This window comes from Pelophylax lessonae (genome assembly GCF_965119305.1).
Source record: "Pelophylax lessonae genome assembly, chromosome: 2".
Classification (NCBI taxonomy): domain Eukaryota; kingdom Metazoa; phylum Chordata; class Amphibia; order Anura; family Ranidae; genus Pelophylax; species Pelophylax lessonae.
The window spans coordinates 106,502,349-106,524,267 of NC_138769.1; the positions used below are offsets into that span (position 1 = coordinate 106,502,349).

The following is a 21,919-nucleotide window of genomic DNA, read 5'->3' on the forward strand; positions in this document are numbered from 1 at the left end:
TACAAATGAACAGCCCATTAAATAACAAAAACATCTTTTGCTTCAGTATTCACCCCCACTCCAGAGTCCCAGGATTTGTTTTTTCCTGCCATGTCCTCTGTTTGCTGACCAGCATCATTTAAATTTAAAAAATAATTGTAATCGTGTAATATTATTTACCAAGGTGCATTTTATTTTGTCTTTTCTATCTGCTGTAGTTCATCTTTAACTACAGCCAAAGGATTTATAGTAGTTCTGGATAGAATTAAGAGTGGGAGGACCTCTTTCAAGTGTTACTGCTCGTAGGAGGAGATTCTCCTCACTTCCTGATCGGGTAATAATGGTGTCTCCTTGACAGGAAGTAAGAGAAAATCTCCAAAAGGGACATAAACAAAATATTTAAATGTACCGTATTTTGAAATACAACTTTCCCGAAAGTCCACACTTTATTATATAGTACATTATTCAAATTGATTACTATTGGTTGAGGTAGAACTTATTTATACAACTATGGTAACAGGGACTTCAACAGATCTTTAAAACAAAAAACTCAAACCTACAAAGTGATGCTTTTTGAAGATCCCACCTCTAATTCCAGTGAAAAAGTGAAGAAAGTGAAAGAAGAAAGTGAGGGATAGGTGAGATGGTCGAATAGTCGTCCAGGTTTTTGGTAGATTATTGTTTTTTTTTTATAAATGAATTCTATAGTGTATGTAAAAAAGCAATCAATCAAGAAAGGTTTGTGTATGTTGTTCTTCTTTTTTTTTTTTTTAAATAAATAACTGTTACTTTTTCTACAGCATTCCTGGGAAATATCATTTTAAGGATGCCATGATATCAATATGCAAATTTTAAAGTTGGATATTTAATGTGTCAATCCTTTTTTCAGGTTACCAACAGACTCAGTCAAAGAATTCAAGTCGTGTTACAATGAGAAATTTCATCTCATTTTGAAGTAAGTTATCATTTCAAACAAATCTAAATGGTTTTGGTCTCTTCTATTTACAAGTATAGAGACTAACAGAATGGGTTGTACAGGTACATTTCTAATTTATAATACCATTGAGAATTCTCTGCTTTCCACTGCAAACAACCAGATTCCAATATTATCTAGTGCAGCAACAGGTGGGCCACATTTTCTGGCTTACCAGATGGTTCCAAAGATATAGTGACTAATCTCAATGTGAAAGGAGCTTACCAATCATTTAACTTGTGGTTGTGTGAAAACATCTGAAAAAAATGACCTGTCAGTACCTCTCAGGAAATGCGTTGAAAAATGTTTCTTTGGTGATTGCCAGGATCTTCAGAAGGTGAATTGAAGGTTTTTTTTTTTTTTTTAGAAGACATGCAGCCATGGAAATTACTTTCTGAGCCCACCAGTAAGGCTCCGTTCACATGTAGGCGTTTTTGGAGCGTTTTTCTGCTCACTGATCAGCTCTCAAAACGCCCAACAAGACAAATCCCATTCATTGCAATGACCCCTGTTCACATCTGAGCGTTTTGACGCCCTAAGGAAAACGCCCAACGCTCAAAAAAGTACTTGAGCTTCTTTTTGGGCAGATCACAGGCGTTTTGTCCCATAGACCTCAATGTAAAGTGATATTTGGCGTTTCACAGGCGTTTTACAAGCGTTTTGTTGCTCCTGATCAGCTCAAACAGCACAACTCTCCACCCAGCTCTCCACCCCCTTGGCATGCTTCTGCTGTGAGCACATTTTCCTGAAACATGGAGAACAGCAGTTAGGCAGTTTAGGTGACCAGACCCTGCCATACCAAGGTGACCGTAATGAACTTTACTGACTTAGCCTGCTGCCATACCAGGGTGACCGTAATGAAGTTTAGCTGACTTAGCCTGCTGCCATACCAGGGTGACCGAACTCAAGGTGACTGTGAACTGACTCTACTATGCCAGGGTGACCAAACTCTTCCATGCCAAGGTGACCGTAATGTAGTTTAGGTGAACTGACTCTGCTATGCCAGGGTGACCGAACTCAAGGTGACTGTGAACTGACTCTACTATGCCAGGGTGACCAAACTCTTCCATGCCAAGGTGACCGTAATGTAGTTTAGGTGAACTGACTCTGCTGTGCCAGGGTGACCGAACTCAAGGTGACTGTGAACTGACTCTACTATGCCAGGGTGACCAAACTCTTCCATGCCAAGGTGACCGTAATGTAGTTTAGGTGAACTGACTCTGCTGTGCCAGGGTGACCGAACTCAAGGTGACTGTGAACTGACTCTACTATGCCAGGGTGACCAAACTCTTCCATGCCAAGGTGACCGTAATGTAGTTTAGGTGAACTGACTCTGCTATGCCAGGGTGACCGAACTCAAGGTGACTGTGAACTGACTCTACTATGCCAGGGTGACCAAACTCTTCCATGCCAAGGTGACCGTAACGAAGTTTAGGTGAACTGACTCTGCTATGCCAGGGTGACCAAACTCTTCCATGACAAGGTGACCGTAATGAACTTTACTGACTTAGCCTGCTGCCATACCAGGGTGACCGTAACGAAGTTTAGCTGACTTAGCCTACTGCCATACCAGGGTGACCGTAACGAAGTTTAGCTGACGTAGCCTGCTGTCATACCAGGGTGACTGTAATGTAGTTTACAGTGAACTAACTCTACTATGCCAGGGTGACCAAACTCTTCCATGCCAAGGTGACCGTAATGTAGTTTAGGGTAAATTGACTCTGCTATGCCAAGGTGACCGTAATGTAGATATATATATGGAATCAAAAAACACCATTTTGAAGCCCTAAAACCCAATAAATGCCCCTAAAAAGTGCCTAGGGTTCTGGATCATGCCCCAGGGACTATGAATCAGGCAAAAAAAAGTTCTTAAAAATTGTCGTTTTTGATAGAGAGCCAATTATTGAAAAAATAAAAAAAAGAAAAAAAAATGATTTCTTCGGATTTAGTGTCTGGGGGGTCTAAAAAGTGTACCTGTGAAGTTTCAGCTCTGTAGCATGTCCAGAACCATTAAAAAAAAAGATCATGCAGAAGAGGAGGTCCAATGCAGAGGAGGAGGTCCCTGGGAGGTTCCTTTGCAAATGTTGTAAAAAAAACACTCTGCTTTTCCATTGGTCACCTCATTACACAAAAACACCTGTTAAAAACGCCCAAAAAAACGCCTGTAAAACGCTTGCAAAAATGCCTGTAAAACGCCTGAAAAACGATAAACAAACGCCTGAAAAACGCCAACGCCTACATGTGAACGGAGCCTAAAGAGTATGTGTAAAACACCCAAATGCCATAAGGAAACATGTGGCTGTACTATGAAAACTGAAGGAAATGGTAAACAGTCAGATACCTTGTTACATTTAATAGAGTAAGGGTCCTTTCACACGGCGGACTCCATTTTTCAGTGGGACGCCCGGCGGACTCCATTTTTCTCAGTGGGGGTCGATCCCCGTTGAACAAGGCGGATGACCGCTCAGTCTCTGCTTACTTTGCAGAGACGAAGCTGTCAGAACCCTGCTCACCTCTATGAGAGGTTGGATGACAACGGACCGCCTGTCCGTTTACATCCGATCCTCCAGGCGGATGGAAAAGATAGGATTGGTTGCTATGAAAACTGGAATAAAAGTCAAAATGTTGCCCAACGCAATCAGCTTTAGGGGCCCTTACACGCCTGCCAGTTTTTTCAGGCGTACCTGATCGGATGCTCCATGTACCTCCTATGGAGCAGTGGATGTCAGCAGTGACATGTCGCTCACACTCGCTGCTCTCTAATCCGATGTGGTCCGTGAAATCCAGACGGATGGAAACCCTATATTCTACCCATGACTTGACCGCACTGTTGATGGTTCTGAACTGGTTACTCTTGTTTTTTTGTAGTATTATATTACCTATTATTATTGATATTAGATAAAAGTCCTTTTGAAATGGTTAAGATGTGAAATGTCATTTGAGTGGAGAGAAATAGAAGCTTTTTTTCTGGTAAACATGATTAAAAACAGTTTGTGCTTTTGGACAATGTGAAATCATTGAAATATACAGTAAAGCTAATCTTCACTGCATCGGAGCACCACAAACCAAATCACAATTTATTTCACCTTTGATATTCAAAGTAAACTCTCCCATTTATCCATGTCTCAATGCTTTCTTGAGAAATCACTTTGAAAAACAACCTCTTACCATTTCTGGCTGTGGCCATCTTGAGTAAGGCAAATGACTTGTAGCATTTACTTCCTGGAAACAATCTGCCCTTAGCTTAAGCATGCAGGCAGGAGGGTGTACTTGGCTGAGAAAACCCCTTTTCCTCCCCTCCCTTAAGACTCCTGGGATATATGACATAATTTGCCTAGGCAAGAAACCATGAAGTAACTGAAGAAATGTTATAAAAAAAAAAAAGGGTTAAAACAAGTAATTATGATATACTTTCCTATCTATTTGATAATGCTAGCAGCACGAGGATTAAAAATATTCAAATGTTGATTGAGAGAGTGAAGTTCAACTTAAACCTCATGATAGTTAGCACAGCATCATGGCTACAAACTTTTTGTTATGGTTATCTGTGCAATTCTCAGAAATTTGTGTTTTTGAGGAAATGGATGTAAGAACAACAGGATCAGCATTTCTGAATTAAACTGGAGGAAATGAGTGTTGAATGATTAATAGGACCGTATAGTATCTTGTTATGAAGTCTCTGAAGTGATCGCTTAATAAAAACAGGCTTTTTTGTTTAGTTATCTGCAGTTTTTTCTTTATATGAATATAAACTGAGTCTAAATTTAGGATATTATACTTTGAGTTGAGGACGTGTGCTTGTTTTTGCAGTTTTAACCACTTGCCGACTGCCTAACGCTGATCTACGTCGGCAGTCATCCCCTCACAGGCAAAGTGACGTAGGGCTACGTCACTAGCTTGTGAGGGTCTAGGGAGCGAGCGCGCGCCCCCGCGTGGTCACGGACCCCCACCCGCGCGTGTGACCAGCGGGCCCGATGTCCGCCGGTCACTCGGCGATCGGCGGGGGAGAGGGAGAATGTCAGGCAGCTTGTGTAAACAAGCCACCTGTCATTCTCCTCGCTGTAAAGACACTGATCAAACGGATCTAGTATGTAGATCCGTTGATCAGTGTCCTTACAGCTCAAGCCACAGCCAATCACAGTAGAAAGCACGCCCCTAGGGATACACATAGCCCCTCCCTCCCAAATAAAGTTAACCCCTTCACAACCAGTGTATTTTTACAGTAACAGTGCATATGTATAGCACTGATTACTGTAGAAATGTCACTGGTAACCCCAAAAGTGTCACAAATGTCAGTCAAGGGTCCGATCTGTCCGCCCCAATGTCGCAGTACCGCAAAAAAAATCGCAGATCGCCGCCATTACGCGTTAAAAAAAAAAAAAAACAAAAATGACAAAAATCTTTCCCTTTGTTAGTAAACGCGATAACTTTTGCGCAAACCAATAAAAATACGCTTTTTGCGTTTTTTTTTTTTTACCAAACATATGTAGCATAAACAAATTGGCCGAAAATTTTAAAAAATTTTGATTTTTACTTTTTTTTTGGGGGGAATTTCATATAAAAAAATGTGAAAAATATTGTTATTTTTGCAAAATTGACGCTCTTTTTTTTGTTTATAGCGCGTGATCAAAAAATCGCACAGGTGATCAAGTACCACCAAAAGAAAGCTCTGTTTGTGGGAAAAAAAGGACGTCAAATTCGTTTAGGTACAGCGTCGCACGACCGCGCAATTGTCCGTTAAAGTCACGCAGTGCCGAATCGCAAAATACCCCCTGGTCAGGAAGGGGGTAAAATCTTCCGGGGCTTAAGTGGTTAAACATTTTTTACGAACACAATTGTTAGCTATTTTATTTAGTACTATCAGGATCAGAGGTAGATCTGTGGTCTCCCCTACACAATTGGCTCTGTGGTTGATCAACACACAGGTCATCACCGTCATCAATACGTTCAGTACTGTAAGTGCTGCCTAAAGGAGGTCACAGTGTTTATGGCCCTCAGATCTCTGGGCCAAGTAGGTTGCTATGAGAAGACTTCAGTCTGTTAGTAGCGTCAAATTAGCATGGACTCTGAGACAAGAATAACAGTGATGAATGTACTGAAAAAAATTAATCATGACTTGGACACCTTTGCTTTTGTATCAGACACATCAGTACATAAGACGACACATACTATTCTGTGCACAATGAAATATACTAAGGCTGAAGGTTTTAGGGATAGTGTACACTATCTTCAGATTTGAAAGCAAGTCAAGGACAGAAAAATAGCTGGTGTCTAAGATCAGTTGGGGATGTACTTGAGACACATTTAAAGATTTGTGTAGAGGAACAAAAGCAACAAAACAAAATACCAGCAACCACAACAATGAACACTCAAGTGAATAATGCTCTCCAGATAGATCCTAAGGGAAAAGCTTTGCAGACACGTTCAATTATGGTTGTGAAGTACCTATGTTTTTTTTTTTTGGATCCTGTTCCCACAGTATCTTGCAGTACTGCACACTTTTCCACAGTGTTCTTTAGTGCATTGTGTATGCGTGTTGCAAATTCATTTTAACTGGCACCCAGCAAACGTGGCCAACACACCAGAAGGACTTCATTGTTCTGCACCACATTTGATGTAGGTTGTTATATTTTTCCATGCCCAAAAACAACCGAGCAGTTGAGTACATCCGTATACATCATGGCAGTTTGAATGAACAGCTTCTTTGTTTTGTGTGTTTGTTACAGTAGGGGCCATTCATTCTTCTGCATTGGGACCCATTCTTTTTTCTCTACTTAAAGCCATGTGTGGCACCTTTTGGTGGGGAGGGGGCAAGCAGGTACCTGGTTTTGACAGATACCCACTTCCACTTCCTACTAAGTTTGCTGCGGGGAACTCACTTTGACGTTTGGCCCTCACCGCAGCCAGCCCATTGAGACCAAGATGGCGCCAACACCCTAGAGCCGATTCAAGAATCAGCTTGGGTGAGGACACTGCAGGATCCCTGGACAGGTACCTGTCCTAATAGTAAAAGCCAGCAGCTACAGTGTTTGTAGCTTCTGACTTTTAATGTTTTTTTTTTGGGGGGGGGGGGGGGACTGGAGGTCTGCTTTAAAACATTTGCTTTTTTTTTTTGTATAGTTTTTAAAATTTTACATTTTAATTTTTTCTTGAGGAAAAATCATTTCCCTCTGGATGGTTAATGTGCATTGCAAGGGCTTTAACAAACTTGGAAACCGATTTCTACTGTTTCCTGTTTTGAAGAAATAGTAGTTTGTTTCACTGTGTTTTTATAGACAAATTTCCGAATGGGAGGATCTGTGTTTATTATAACCACCTGGTGCACTTTTGGTGTTTTATTGAAGAAAGCTGCAGTGTCTGCATCCTTGTAGAAGTAGGTTACCCCTGTGGAGCATCCTACTAAAAATTAAATCCAGTTGCAGGGGACTCCAAAACATTTACTTCCATCTTAGCGCAGACGTCACAGAAAGTCAGTGTGGGGGGGGGGGTGGGGGTGGCGATTCTGTGTTCTGAGTCATCACTAAAAAAAATTGATTATAGGACTTACCTTCCTTGTTTGCAGTATTGTATATTGTTAGGTTATAGGTACGCTTTAGCTGGTAAGATGATTCCACTAATGTATGTTGTACACTACTTGGTATAAACCATTATCCCAACTAGATTCCCCTCTGCCAAGTAAAGTCAGAAGGTAGTATATAGTGTGTATATCTGGTTATTATTATTATATAGGATTTATATAGTGCCAACAGTTTTCGCAGCACTTTACAAGATAAAGAGAGACAATTCAATATGGTTAGGCGGGACCTGCTCCTGCGAGCTTACAATCGAATAGGGAGGGGCTGGTGAAACAAAAGGTAGTAAGTGTGAGGGATGAACTGATGAGGGAAGTAGAAGATTCGGTTGTTAGCTGAAGGCAGGATAGGGCTCCCTGGAGAGATGAGCTTTCAGAGATCGCCCACAAAAAGGAGATAACTGGACAGATGAGTGCCATGGGAGAGGCACTGGAGAAGTTCTGAAGATGAACATGGGAGGAGGAGACAAGGAAGTTAAAGAGCAGGAGGTCTTGGGAGGTGCGGTTTGGGGTGATATTTGGAGACAAGATTGGTGATGTAGCTCGGGGCAGAGTTGTAAATGGCTTTGTATGTTAGTGTTTTGAATTTTATTCATTGGACTATGGGAAGTCGGTGGAGGGATTGGCAGAGAGGGGAGGTGGACACTGAACGAGTGGTAAGGTGGATGAGTCTGGTAGCAGCATTCATGATAGGATGAAGAGGGGGATAGCTTGCAGAGAGGTAGGCCAATGAGGGAGGGAGTTGCATATAAAAAAATATGATGGGAGGGGGAAATGTATACAGAAAAACTTTCTCTGTTATGGCTTCACTTGGTGTGTGACGACCAACCTAACCAGACTCATGCATACAAAAAATGTTCCACAAAGAGCATGGAAAGAAAGAGGTTATATGGTTGGTTCATCGTATAGGCAGAGAGACCAATTGGGTAGTTTCTGTAGATTTAATGATTGTTATGAAAACATGTACAAATACAATGACATGCAGGTGTAAAGCATTAAATAATCATTAAGAAAGATACATCATACATAGAAGGCAAGACTGTACACACATAAGTACGGCGGTGTCTCATCTCTTACTCCCGATGGAAGTCGAACCAGATGTGAAGTCCCGGTAACCGTATTGGTGCACGGAGGACCTTTGGGCTAACACCACAGGTGGGTTCTCCAAGGCTTTTATACATTCTACTCTGCATCATGGGATCTACTCTCCGCATAAGAAACAAGATGCAAGGGCGAACAGATTGAAATCACGGCAGCAAGGTAAAAGAGCATTGTGTCAATTAACTGACTAATCACGTTCATTACCAGGAACTATACTCATGATTCCGCTACACTAAACATAAAGGCATCTCTATATTGCTCTCAGCCATTTTTCTGTTCCCCTATCTACAAACCCAAGGAAAGCAACATAGTTGCAGCAGCATATCAACCGCGGATACAGTATCCCTTATCAGGATACACTGTCATCGCAGGGTAGACACCAGGGAACTAATGCATTAGCCTTAGAGACTATAAATCTCTCAGAAAACCATCTCTGACCTCCTATACAGACTCATCTCCGGCTTCAATAGATAAGGAAATCCACGAATATGTGGAATCATGAATATTTACATCCTATTACCTCGCAACTGTCTTTCATTTTTGGTCAAGTAAAGCAACATAGTTGCACTACTCATACAGTGTATGGCAAGATTACCTTTAAACAGTGTAACAGCTTAACAGGACACTCTGCAATTTTGCTCAGGATGTTACGATTCTCCCTGTGTCTGTGAACACATTATTTCACATTTTTTCCTGCAAACCAGCTATTTGCCCTGTTTCTTGCTACTCATGTACACTCCAATGAGTGTTGGGACTTCCTTCTTGTGATTCGAGCTTCCAAGGGAATTTTGTCAGGGAAGAATAACCTTATTATAAGACTAAATACAGCAGTAGCTGTGGAATTTCTATGCCCCTGACAATTGTTCAACATTTACACCGGACGGTCATTGTAGTTCTTGTTTTATGTGCGTACAGTCTTGTCTTCTATGTTTAATGTCACCTTCGTAATCATTATTTAATGCTTTACACCTGCATGTCATTGTATTTGTACATGTTTTCATTACAATCTTTAAATCTACAGAAACTACCCAATTGGTCTCTCTGCCTATAGGGTGAACCAACCATATAACCTCTTTCTTTCCACGCACTTTGTGGAACAATGAGGAGGGAGATGCAATAGTTCAGGCGAGAGATAACAAGTGAATAAGTTGCTTAGTGGTTTCAACTGTTAAAAAGGGGTGTATTTTGGAGATGTTACGGAGGTGACGTCTGCAAGATTGGGACAGTGATTGCATTTGGGTCTGAAAGGACAGGTCAGAGTCCAAGATGACACCTAGCATCCTGGCATGAGGGTAGGGACTCATGGCAGTATTATTAATCTTGATGGAGAAGTCAGGAAAGGGGGCATGGGCAGGAGGAAAAATTATGAGCTCAGTTTTAGAAAGAATGAGTTTGAGGAAGTTATGGGACATCTATGCTGATATGTCAGTTAAAACTTTAGAAATGTGAGAGGAGACCGAAGCAGTCAGGTGAGGAGTAGATAGATTTTCGTGTTGTCATTATAGCGATGATACTGGAAACCATGGTGCCGCTAGTATAAGCGAAATGCATTGTGGTCCCTGCTAAACCCGGAAGTCTTTGAGTAAGAGCGACGTCACCTCCTACTGCATTGGAACGTACGCCAGACCACTGCCAGGTTACAAGGGAAACAAGGAATGTAGATCAGTGAGCATTAGGAGACTGCAGATCCTGTTCCCCCCGATCCTATTACTACCCAGTAGCAACCAATGTGCATTGCCCTGTGCCAGGTGGGCACAAAAATATGTAAGCAGCCAATCTTTGATTTATTGAATTGTACAATAAATTACAGTATTACACTATTTTGGCTTCACATTTGTCTCCCTACATATGGGCTTTATACGTATCTACAAGAGATAATAAAAGGAGGAGTGAGGAGAAGGAGGATTATATTTTCCTATCATCTTTAAAATAATTCTTTTTTGGAACCATACAAATAAATAATGTGGAATGAAGGAGTCTTAATGGTCTGATCCACCCATATAATAGGATCACAGGCGCTTTAGGCCTATGTGACCTACCAATATCTGGTAAGAGGCATTGATTATCACCCTTACTCACTGGAGCACCTGATCTATATGAAATTAACTCCTACACCATTTGCATGAACTTTTTGGAACACAGTTCACCATTTGAACCACTATTGAAGCACTATTATATTTTATTTATATTACTAATTTATTTATCTACGGAGTATTGTATTTATATTTTCTTGGGACAATTTTTTTGAAGATATAATAAGTATACCACTATTGTCAAGCACCTAGAGGAATTTTATTTTTATTTTATATATTATATATTTATTGCACTGTCTAGCACCTCAATGAGCTATATCCATTATTCTATTGATTGCACTGTATAGTATTGAGATAAGGACACATTTTCACTTTTTAGCAATATTCACAGCGATTTTGCACATTTGCTAGTACTTTATTTTGAATATTCACAGCATTATTTGCACATAACCAGCACTTTAATATTCATCACAAATATATCCAATTTAATAAGAATATTAATCTATACCAGCGCCTTTTTACCAGTTTATTTATTTTAGTTATTGTATTTATACAATTAAAGGGGCAGCAAGTAAATTACAGATTTTAACCTATAAGAACCAGGTGCCTTCACGACAACAGAGAAAATTTACACTGTTATATCAGCTGTACACTCACTACTTTACTTTGTAGCAAAGTGTAATTTCTTCAGTGTTGTCACATGAAAAGATATAATAAAATATTTACAAAAATAAGAGGGGTGTACTAACTTTTGTGAGATACTGTATGTCTCTTAAGATTCCTGGTGTCGTCAGTCTGCCAAGGTTGTAATGGTCGGGGTCTGATACTTCATATAGTGAGAGGAGCAAGAGAATCCGGTGTGTGGATGAAAGTGAACTGTTGTAGACAGATATGGCAAGACAAGGGTGAGATTTTGTCATGGAGGTGGTCATTTGCAGAGTAGAAAAGAAAAGGATTAACGTGATGAAGGTTTCTGCGGATAATTATCTGCTTTGAGGGACAGGTAGTCGGCGATCAGGACATTGTGAAAGTGATGAGGTTGTGGTAAGAGAGCGGAAACGTTGTGTTGGTGAGGTTGTAGGGGGTGCAGAGATGGGAGAAAACCGGGTCAAAGGGTATTACCATCGGGCTAGGTTCACATATTGTGTGTGAATCAGATGCAGGTTTCCCTGCATCCAACTTTTCAATTCGCATGGCATGCTAGTGTGACCGGCACCCAATGAAGTTGGTTAACACAGGTCCGGGGCGCCCGCGGAGCAGATTGCAAAAGGGTGAAGTTGTGTTTTTTGGTCTGTTTCAGGTGCGAATTCAGGCAAAAATTCAGACCTGAATCGTAGGTGAACTGGAGAACAGACACACATCGGACCCCAGGCACAAACCCACGGCCGCACATATGTGAACTCGGCCTCAAAGTGAGTGGAGGACTGTGTTCATTGTGTTGGTTCAAAGGATGCAGTCAGGTTGAAAAGTTGGGATGTTAACATTAGCTGGGGATGTTAAAATTCACCAAGAATGATAGTGGGTTTTTCAGAGGAGAGAAAGTAGGGGTAGCCAGGCAGAGAAGTCGTCAAGAAATATTGACACCGGTCCAGAAGGCCAATGGATTACTTCAAACCTTAGAGAAATGGGAGAAAACAGACAAATACAGTGTTTCTCAAAATAGGAGGATAGAGAGGGAGGGGTAGAAGGATTTGAAAGATGCTCAGTGTAGAGATGCTCTGGGTAGAGATGTTAGCACTTTCTGATTTGTAAGAACAGTAAACATTTGCTTGTGCTAGTATTATTGAATGATATTGTGCCCTTGCGGTAAACTGTAGATGACTCCTCTTTGAGTTTCGTTAGACAACTATCCCGACCTGAGCAGGCTGTATGGGATAGCCAAGATTGCTGTCTGATCATGTGGTAGGGGATGGGGCCACATCATCTGTAAGAAGTGTAAGAGGCCTACCTCATTGTGAGATCATGTGGCTCTGCCAGAACTGTGCGTACATCTCAGAAGCTTTGTGCCATAGGTTAAAGAATTTATTGTAAAACTGATTTGTTCTGGCCGCCGATCTTACTAGACACGCATATCTAGTTACAAGACACTTTCACAATGCCACAAACGTAATTGCATTCAGACTGTAAAGTTTACAGCTTGATGAGCAATATTTATTTACTTTGCGTGACAGTCTTCCCAGATATGTTCTGTTCACTGTAAGGTGTGTAAAGCTATGGCTGACAAGCCTATTAAATGCCACAAAGAAGAAATCATTGCTATCTGTCATAATGCAGTTTAAAGCTATACACCAGTTTTGCCTTTAGTCTTGCACAGCCGTATGGGCTTCTCTCCTGTACTGAAATTGTTTGCTCCTGTTTTTACTGCACACTGTTAGTGTCTCATAATGTACATTAGAAGCTGCAGCAAGTCAGATAGATATCACCTTATTTCCTGACTGGAGGATGTCTCACATACTCTAGCCATTTCCTCTCCAGCCTTACTGTCCCTGTCAGTCATGGATTCTCAGCATACTAATACATCCCGTCTACGATTCCCCTATCCCCCATGCTGATATTAACCCATGAAGGCATTTTGTTATTTGCATAAAGTCTCCCAAGAGCCAGTCGACTGCTTGCATCAGGCAGGATGCTGTGATATATACCCTCCCTTCTAGATTGTAAGCTCTAACGAGCAGGGCCCTCTAGTTCCTCCTGTTTTGAATTGTATTGTAACTGTATTGTCTTCCCTCACATTGTAAAGCGCTGCGCAAACTGTTGGCGCTATATAAATCCTGTATAATAATAATAATATATCAGGAAGCTATGTGCAGTACCCTTTTAGTTCCTCCCACCAGCCGTGATCTGCCTACATTGCATAGAGACTCAGCAAAGACAGGTGACTAAATTAAAGTATCTAATAAAAACCTGTTTTAATAAATAAATAGTATCTCCCCGCTTTTCGGCCACATTTGGCAGATCATTATTTTTTAGAGGGGGGGTTGCAGGTACCTAGTTCTTCTCTCTCCCACAGGAGACTGCGGGACCATTCACAAAGCGCATGTGCAGTGGGTAGCCGGCTGTGAAGCCGCAAGCTGAACAGCCAGCTACCCACAGTTAATATGCTGGTGCCGAGAATTTAAAGGCTGGTGACGAACTAGCCTGGGTGAGGACAGTGCTGGATCTCTAGACAGGTAAAAAAAAAATTAGCAGCTACAGGATTTGTGGGGTGTGGGGGAGGGGGCAGGTAAAGCAAACCATAAACAAATGACACCTCAGCTTTAAATATTTTACACAAGATTGCATGAAATGGCTGTTTGCATATATACCAAGGTGTAGGGTGAAGGGTTTGTCATCTTACTCATTCTTGCATTTGCTCTTTGGTAATGTTTTTAGATGACTTTCTGTGTTAGTCATCAGTCTATTGTAGTACAGCAGGAAGCTGCTCTTGGATAAATCTTGTTTCTCTATCATTCATTGAAGGACGCAGTCTCTGATACATATAAGTACACCCGGCACGGCCATTTTGCAATTGTTCTCTCTGTAGGAATCAGATTGGGAGTCGTTTCTTTGTGGGTACCCTGGGCTGTTTCTCAGAACCTTCCTCTTTTGGATCGAGCCGCTGCTGACGCGTGCTGTGCAGACGTTCTGGGCCTCCTGCTGCATCTAGGTACTGTAGCATGGTGGGACTTTTTGAAGAAAAAAAAAAAAACTTGTGTCACTTTTTTTAGCCTTTCTTGACGGGTTCCCCTTGTGCAACATGGACCCTGCAGATCTTGTACCCCCACCTGACCCTCTCGGGTAGGCCGCAGGCCCCAGCTGTCTACAGATGCAATTTTGGCGGTCCTGGAAGCGTTTTTGTCCCGGGTAGAGGTGGCCTTTAAAGGGCGAGGTGCTAAGAAACGCCCCCCTCCTCCTACCCCTGCCTCCTCTGATGTCTCAGGTTCTGAGTCTGTATCAGCCACCACAGACGTGGGTCTCCCTGCCGGGTCCACAACCTTGCGCCCTGTCTCCTCTGATAGTGAGGATGACATTTCTACCTCCACTACCATGCAAGATAAGGTGCTGGTGGACGCACTAGTTGTTTCTGTGCGTGAGACCCTAAAAATGGAGGACGCAGCTGCGACTGAGGCGGAGGTTACGTTTGGCACTTACAAGCCATCCAGAGTGGCAAAGGTTTTTCCCTCTCCTACGTATTTTGACACCATGCTCAAAACAGAATGGGACTGCTCAAAGCTTTCCTCTGGGGTGCCTCAGCGGATTGCTAGATGCTACCCTTTTGAGGAGTCCCTGATAAAGAAGTGGACTGTGCCACCTGTGGTGGACCCTCCGTTCTCAAGGCTGAATAAACCTACTGGGATTCCGGTGGAGGATTCCCCGTCCTTTAAGGATACGGAGGATAGGAAGGTGGAGTCTGTGGCCCGCAATATGTACACCCTGGCGGGGTCTGTACTGAGACCGGTTTACGGTTGCCCTTGTCACGCAAAGATTGAATGAATGGGCTAGGTTACTTTGCTGTGACTTGGAGGGAAAATGTCTCCTGCCTGCCTTTAAAGAGCTATTGGACCATCTGGTGCAGGGGCTGCAATTTGTTTGCGATGCCTCGCTGGACACTGCTCCCGTTTTGGGCCGATCCTGGGGCTGTTGCGGCAGCGGGGGATATCGGTCCTGGGTTACTTGGATGATCTGCTTCTCCGTGCAGAGTCTACGGTGCCGGAAACAAATTTGGAAATCATCTGGAGAATTCTGAATTCTGAACCTTCAAAAGTCGCCCTTGGTCCCTTCCATGAGACTGGACTACCTGGGCCTGACTTTGGACTTGTCCTCAGCCAGGGTGTTTCTTTGGAAAAACTCCAGACTGCGGTTCAGCTGTTGCTGTCCAGCAAATGGTTGTTCCTTCTGAACTGTATGAGAGTTCTGGGACTGATGGTGTCATCCCCTTCGGTCCCCTTCGCTCAATTCTATACGAGGATCCTCCAGAAGGAAATCCTTCTCAAATGGAACAAGAATCCGAATTCCCTGGACAGTCAGATCCAGCTAACCCGGTGACCAAGGAGTCCCTGCTCTGGTGGCTTCGGTCCCCGATGCTCAAGCAAGGAAACTCCTTTCTCCCTATATACAGTGGGGAGAACAAGTATTTGATACGCTGCCGAGTTTGCAAGTTTTCCTACTTGCAAAGCATGTAGAGGTCTGTAATTTATTCATATGTACTCTTCAACTGTGAGAGGCGCAATCTAAAACAAAAATCCAGAAAATCACATTGTATGATTTTTAAATAATTAATTTGCATTTTATTGCATGACACAAGTATTTGATCACCTACCAACCAGTAAGAATTCTGTTCTCACGGACCTGTTATTTTTTTCTTTAAGAAGCCCTCCTGTTTTCCACTCATTACCTGTATTAACTGCACCTGTTTGAACTTGTTACCTGTATAAAAGACACCTGTCCACACACTCAATCAAACAGACTCCAACCTCTCCACAATGGCCAACACCAGAGGGCTGTGTAAGGACATCAGGGAAAAAATTGTAAACCTGCACAAGGCTGGGATGGGCTACAGGACAATAGACAAGCAGCTTGGTGAGAAGGCAACAACTCGTGGGGCATCGGTGATCGTGAGGAAGGTGAGGGATCAGCCCAGAACTTCATGGCAGAACCTGGTCAATGACCTGAAGAGAGCTTGGACCACAGTCACAAAGAAAACCATTAGTAACACACTACGCCGTCATGGATTAAAATCCTGCAGCACACGCAAGGTCCCCCTGCTCAAGCCAGTGCATGTCCAGGCCTGTCTGAAGTATGCCAATGACCATCTGAATGATCCAGAGGAGGAATGGGAGAAGGTCATGTGGTCTGATGAGACAAAAATAGAGCTTTTTGGTCTCAACCCTACTCGCTGTGTTTGGAGGAAGAAGGATGAGTGCAACCCCAAGAACACCATCCCGTCCATGAAGCATGGAGGGGGAAACATCATTCTTTGGGGATGCTTTTCTGCAAAGGGGACAGCATGACTGCACCGTATTATGGGGAGAATAGATGAGGCCATGTATCGCGGGATCTTGACCAACAACCTCTTTCCTTCAGTAAGAGCATTGAAGATGGGTCATGGCTGGGTCTTCCAGCATGACAATGACCCGAAACACACAGCCAGGGCAACTAAGGAGTGGCTCCGTAAGAAGCATCTCAAGGTCCTGGAGTGGCCTAGCCAGTCTCCAGAGCTGAACCCAATAGAAAATCTTTGGAGGGAGCTGAAAGTCCATATTGCCCAGCGACAGCCCTGAAACCTGAAGGATCTGGAGAAGCTCTGTACGGAGGAGTGGACCAAAATCCCTGCTGCAGTATGTGCAAACCTGGTCAAGAACTACAGGAAACGTATGATTTCTGTAATTGCAAACAAAGTTTTCTGTACCAAATATTAAGTTCTGCTTTTCTGAAGTATCAAATTAATTACTTAATCATACAATGGGATTTTCTGGATATTTGTTTTAGAGTTTCTCACAGTTGAAGAGCACCTATGATAAAAATTATAGTCCCCTACATGCTTTGTAAGTAGGAAAACCTGCAAAATCTGCAGTGTATCAAATACTTTTTCTCCCCACTGTATTGGACAATTGTCACCACTGATGCAAGTCTGTCCGTGTGGGGGGGAGTTCTGCTCAAGGAGCCTAGTCCCTGGAGGAATCCAGGTTTACTAATCAATGTTCTGGAGCTGAGAGCGAGCCGGCTTTGCCTAGTCCACTGGACCGAGTACCTGCAGGGTTGTCCAGTGCGCATTCAATCGGACAATGCCATGGCTTATGTCAATCACCGAGGGGGCACCAAATATGTCCTTGTGGCCTTGGAAGTGGCAGGAATCCTTCGTTGGGTGGAACGCTTTGTTCCCACGCTCTCCTCTGTTCACATTCCAGGAGTGGAAAATTGGCAGGCGGATTACCTCAGTCGACAGGCCTTGGATGCAGGGGAATGGTCCCTCCATCCGGAGGTGTTCCAGCAGTTGTGCCTTCATTGGGGCTCTCCAGATGTAGATCTGTTGGCGTTTCGGGTCAACAGAAAAGTACAGATGTTTGTGGCCCGCTCCCGGGACCCTCTGGTGGATGCCGCAGATGCGCTGGTGGCCCCATGTGGTCAGCATCAGCTGATGTATGCCTTTCCTTCTCTCAAGTTGCTGCCAAGACTTCGCTGGTTCGAGGCAAAAAGGGTTTTGGGTCATTCTTGTGGCTCCGGACTGGCCTCACTGAGCCTGGTACGCCGACCTGGTCAGGCTAGTTGCAGACGCTCCTTGGAGACTTCCCCTCAGGGAGGGTTTACTGTCTCAAGGGCCAATCTTCCATCCTGCTTTACGGTCACTGGCTTTGACGGCTTGGCTGTTGAAAGCCAGTGCTGAAGGACAGGGGATTGTATGCTTCAGTGATTCCTACTCTGCTTAAAGGGAGGAAAGGAACTTCTCGGAAGCTTTATCATCATATGTGGAAGTCGTATATTGCGTGGTGTGAGTCTCTTGGGGCTCCTACCTTTCCCCTGTTAAGGCACATTTTACTTGGGCGTTTAATGCTTCCTGGGCTTTTCGTCATCCGACATCTGTGCTTCCGGTTTGCAAGGCGGCTACCTGGTCGTCTGTTAACACCTTTACCAAATTTTATAAGGTGGATGTGCTGGCATCTGCAGATGCCTCTTTTGACTGCAAAGTTTTTCAGGCTGCTGTTTAGGGGGCTTTTTGGCCTTCCTTGAGGGTGTTTACTGTTTGTTTCAGGTGGGCCTCATCTTGTTGTTCTGATGCGTCTTGTGTTGCCTGGTTGGCTATGTTTAGCCTTGGGGACTTGTTTTTTCTGCTGTTCCCACCCCTCATTTTATGGCACTGCTTTGGGACGTCCCTACTGATATGCATCAGAGACTGCGTCCCTCAATGAACGATAGAGAGTGCTGGCTTTTTGACTTACCATAAAATACTTTTCTTATAAGTTCATTGACAGACGCAATACCCGCCCCTCTATTTTGAGTTGGGTTGGTATTATTTCTCTGACACTGCTTTGATACAAAACTGACATCCTATGCAGGAAGAGAGAGGGTATACCCCCTGGGACTGCCCATAGGTGTAGCCAGAACTTTTTTCTGCCTAGTGTCCTTCTCCTGTAGGGGGCAGTATAACCCTACTTATATGCATAAGAGACTGCGTCCGTCAATTAACTTAAGAGAAAAGGATTTTATGGTATGTCAAAAATCCATTTTTTCGCTTTGTAACTGCCTCCTTTAGGCCCCTTTCACACTTGTGCGACCTAAAAGTCAAGCGATTTTGCCACTTTTTTGACTGGACTGGAGGCAATGGCTATGTCTTTGGACCTCGAAACACATTAAAATCAGCCCAAAGTAGTGCAGGGACTACTTTGAAGTCGGTGCAAATTGAAGTCGTACAGATATGAATGGGAATCATTGGAAATCATGGAGCACGACTTTTCATGCAGTCCCAAATCGCAGGACAAGTTGCACAAGTGTGAAAGGGGCATTAAGAAGAATGCTGACAAACATGCATCTTCCAGGTTTGTGTATGGTCATCTTAGTCATCGTAGTTTAGCTGTGGAGTTTCCTCTAGAGTGCCTCATTTATCTAGTCTTTTTTGCTAATGATCTGACTTGTATGAGTTTTGTTACTGTTCCCTAGGTTGTGTATACATACTTGCCAACATTCTCAAAAAATGTATAGGGACACTTTTTGTCTGTAGGCGAAGTCCTATTTTTTTAATTAGGGAGCGGGACATTCATGTCTGAGTGTGGCATTCATGTGTGGGTGTGGATTAGATGGAGATGAGTAATGCAGTGCGCCATGACGAAAAACTGGTGTGGTTTAAACTATGCTAAATGGTGGGCGTGGTCTAAAGGGGTGTGGTTAGTCTGATAGAAAGAGGGATGAAGGAAGAGAGAGAGAAAAAGGGATGGAGGGAGAGAGAAAAAAAAGTGCTAGGGAGGGAAGGAGAGAGAAGGAAGGAAAGAAAAAGCGATGGAGGGATAGCAATAGTGTGTGTGCCAGAAAGTTTAATCAACAGATAAAGATACTCCAAACACCCCCGCCCACCCCCCCTCCCCCCGGCAGATCCCATCAAACAGATACAGGAGATGGTCAGAGAGGGTGTGGACATGGTACAGGAGATGGTCAGAGAGGGTGTGGACATAATGCAGGAGACACTCAGAGAAGGTGTGGACATAATACAGGAGGCGGTCAGAGTGGGCGCAGACATAATACAGGAGATGGTCAGAGATTGTGTGGACATGGTACAGGAGACGGTCAGAGAGGGTGCAGACATGGTACAGGAGATGGTCAGAGAGGGTGCAAACATGGTAAAAGAGACGGTCAGAGAATGTGTAGACATGGTACAGGAGACGGTCAGAGAAAGTGCGGACATAGTACAGGAGATGGTCAGAGAGGGTGCGGACATGGTACAGGGGATGGTCAGAGAGGTTGCGAACATGGTACAGGAGACGGTTAGAGTGGGTGCGGACATGGTACAGGAGACGGTCAGAGAGGGTGCGGACATGATACAGGAGACAGTCAGAGAATGTGGGGATTGTATGGCTAAATTTGCATCGCATTGCACCAAAATGGTGCAGGACCCTTTTTTTGGTCTGTACTGGAATCAGATCGCATGGGTGTTCACACCTATGTGATCTGTTTCCTGCACCATTTCACAGTTTGCACTGCGATCTGTGGGTATCATTAACTTTGTATTGACACCCGCAGCAGTTTGCATAGGGAAGTGTGAACTGCCTGCCAGAGACATTGAAATACTTTGTTAATGCACCTTTGGCACCAATTACAGCCTCAAGTCTTTTTGAGTATGATGCTACAAGCTTGACACACCTATTTTGGGCAGTTTTTACCATTCTTCTTTGCAGGACCTCTCAAGCTCCATCAGGTTGGTGCACAGCCATTTTCAGATCTCTCCAGAGGTGTTCAATAGGGTTCAAGTCAGCGGCTCTGGCTGCTCAAGGACATTCACAGAGTTTTCATTTATAGCCACTCATTTGTTCTCTTGGCTGTGTGCTTAGGGTCATTGTCCTGTTGAAAGATGAACCTTCGCTCCAGTCTGAGGTCCAGAGCGCCCTGGAGCAGGTTTTCATCAAGGATGTCTTTGTACATTGCTGCAATTATCTTTCGCCCATTCCCCAGTTCCTGCCACTGAAAAAACAATCCCACAGCATGATGCTGCCACCCCCATGCTTCACTGTAGGGATGGTATTAGCCAGGTTATGAGCAGTGCCTGGTTTCCTCCTGACATGAGGCTTGCCATTCAAGCCTAAGACTTCAATCTTTGTTTCATCAGACCAGAGAATTTTTTTTCTCATGATCTGAGAGTCCTTCAGATGCCTTTTGGCAAACTCCAGGTGGGCGGTCATGTGCCTTTTACTGAGGAGTGGCTTCATAGTGGCCACTCTACCATACAGGTCTGATTGCTGAAGTTCTGCAGAGATGGTTGTTTTCAAAGGTTCTTCTCTCTCCACAGAGAAACACTGGAGCTCTGTCAGATTGACATTGGGTTCTTTATCCCCTCCCTGACTAAGGCCCTTCTCCCCCGAATGCTACGTTTGGCTAAACAGCCCGCTCTAGGAAAGGTCCTGGTGGTTCCAAACTTTTTCTATTCACGGATGATGGAGGCCACTGTGCTCATTGGTACCTGCTCATTTTTCTGTACCCTTTCCCAGATCTGTGCCTCAATACAATCCTGTCTCGGAGGTCTACAGACAATTCCTTGGACTTTATGGCTTGGTTTGTGCTTTGACATGCACTGTTAACTGTGGGACCTTATATAGACAGATGTGAGCTTTTCCAAATTATGTCCAATCAACTGACTTTACCAAAGGTAGACTCCAATCAAGTTGTAGCAACATCTCAAGGATGATCAGTGGAAAAAGGATGCACCTGAGCTCAATTTTGAGTGTCATGGCAAAGGCTGTGACTACTTATGTACATGGGTTTTTTTTTCCTTTTTTTTAGTTTTGAATAAAATTGCAAGAATTTTAAACAAACTTAAATTCACGTTGTCATTATGGGGTATTGTTTGTAGGATTTTGAGGAAAATAAAGAATTTAATCAAGTTTGGAAAAAGGCTGTAACCTAAAAAAAATGTGGAAAAAGTGTAGCGATGTGAATACTTTTCGCATGCACTGTAATAATGTAATACAGAGCAATAATATGTAATAACAATTTTAAGTAAATAATCAGGGCTAAGGTTTTTACGGGCTTGTATATTTAATGAAAGATGTACTCTTTGACACTACGAGGAGGTATTTGCAA

The 21,919-nt window shown here is 43.3% G+C and overlaps 1 protein-coding gene across 2 annotated transcripts in view; it reads left to right on the forward strand.

Annotated features, from left to right (window-relative positions):
• Positions 1-21,919, forward strand: part of ST3GAL6 (ST3 beta-galactoside alpha-2,3-sialyltransferase 6) — a 323,183-nt gene that overhangs the window by 194,383 nt on the left and 106,881 nt on the right. For both annotated transcript variants that reach the window (XM_082245491.1, XM_082245492.1), the window contains one exon: positions 869-934. In XM_082245491.1, the coding sequence (XP_082101617.1) occupies positions 869-934 (66 nt within the window). The remainder of the gene's footprint in view (positions 1-868; positions 935-21,919) is intronic.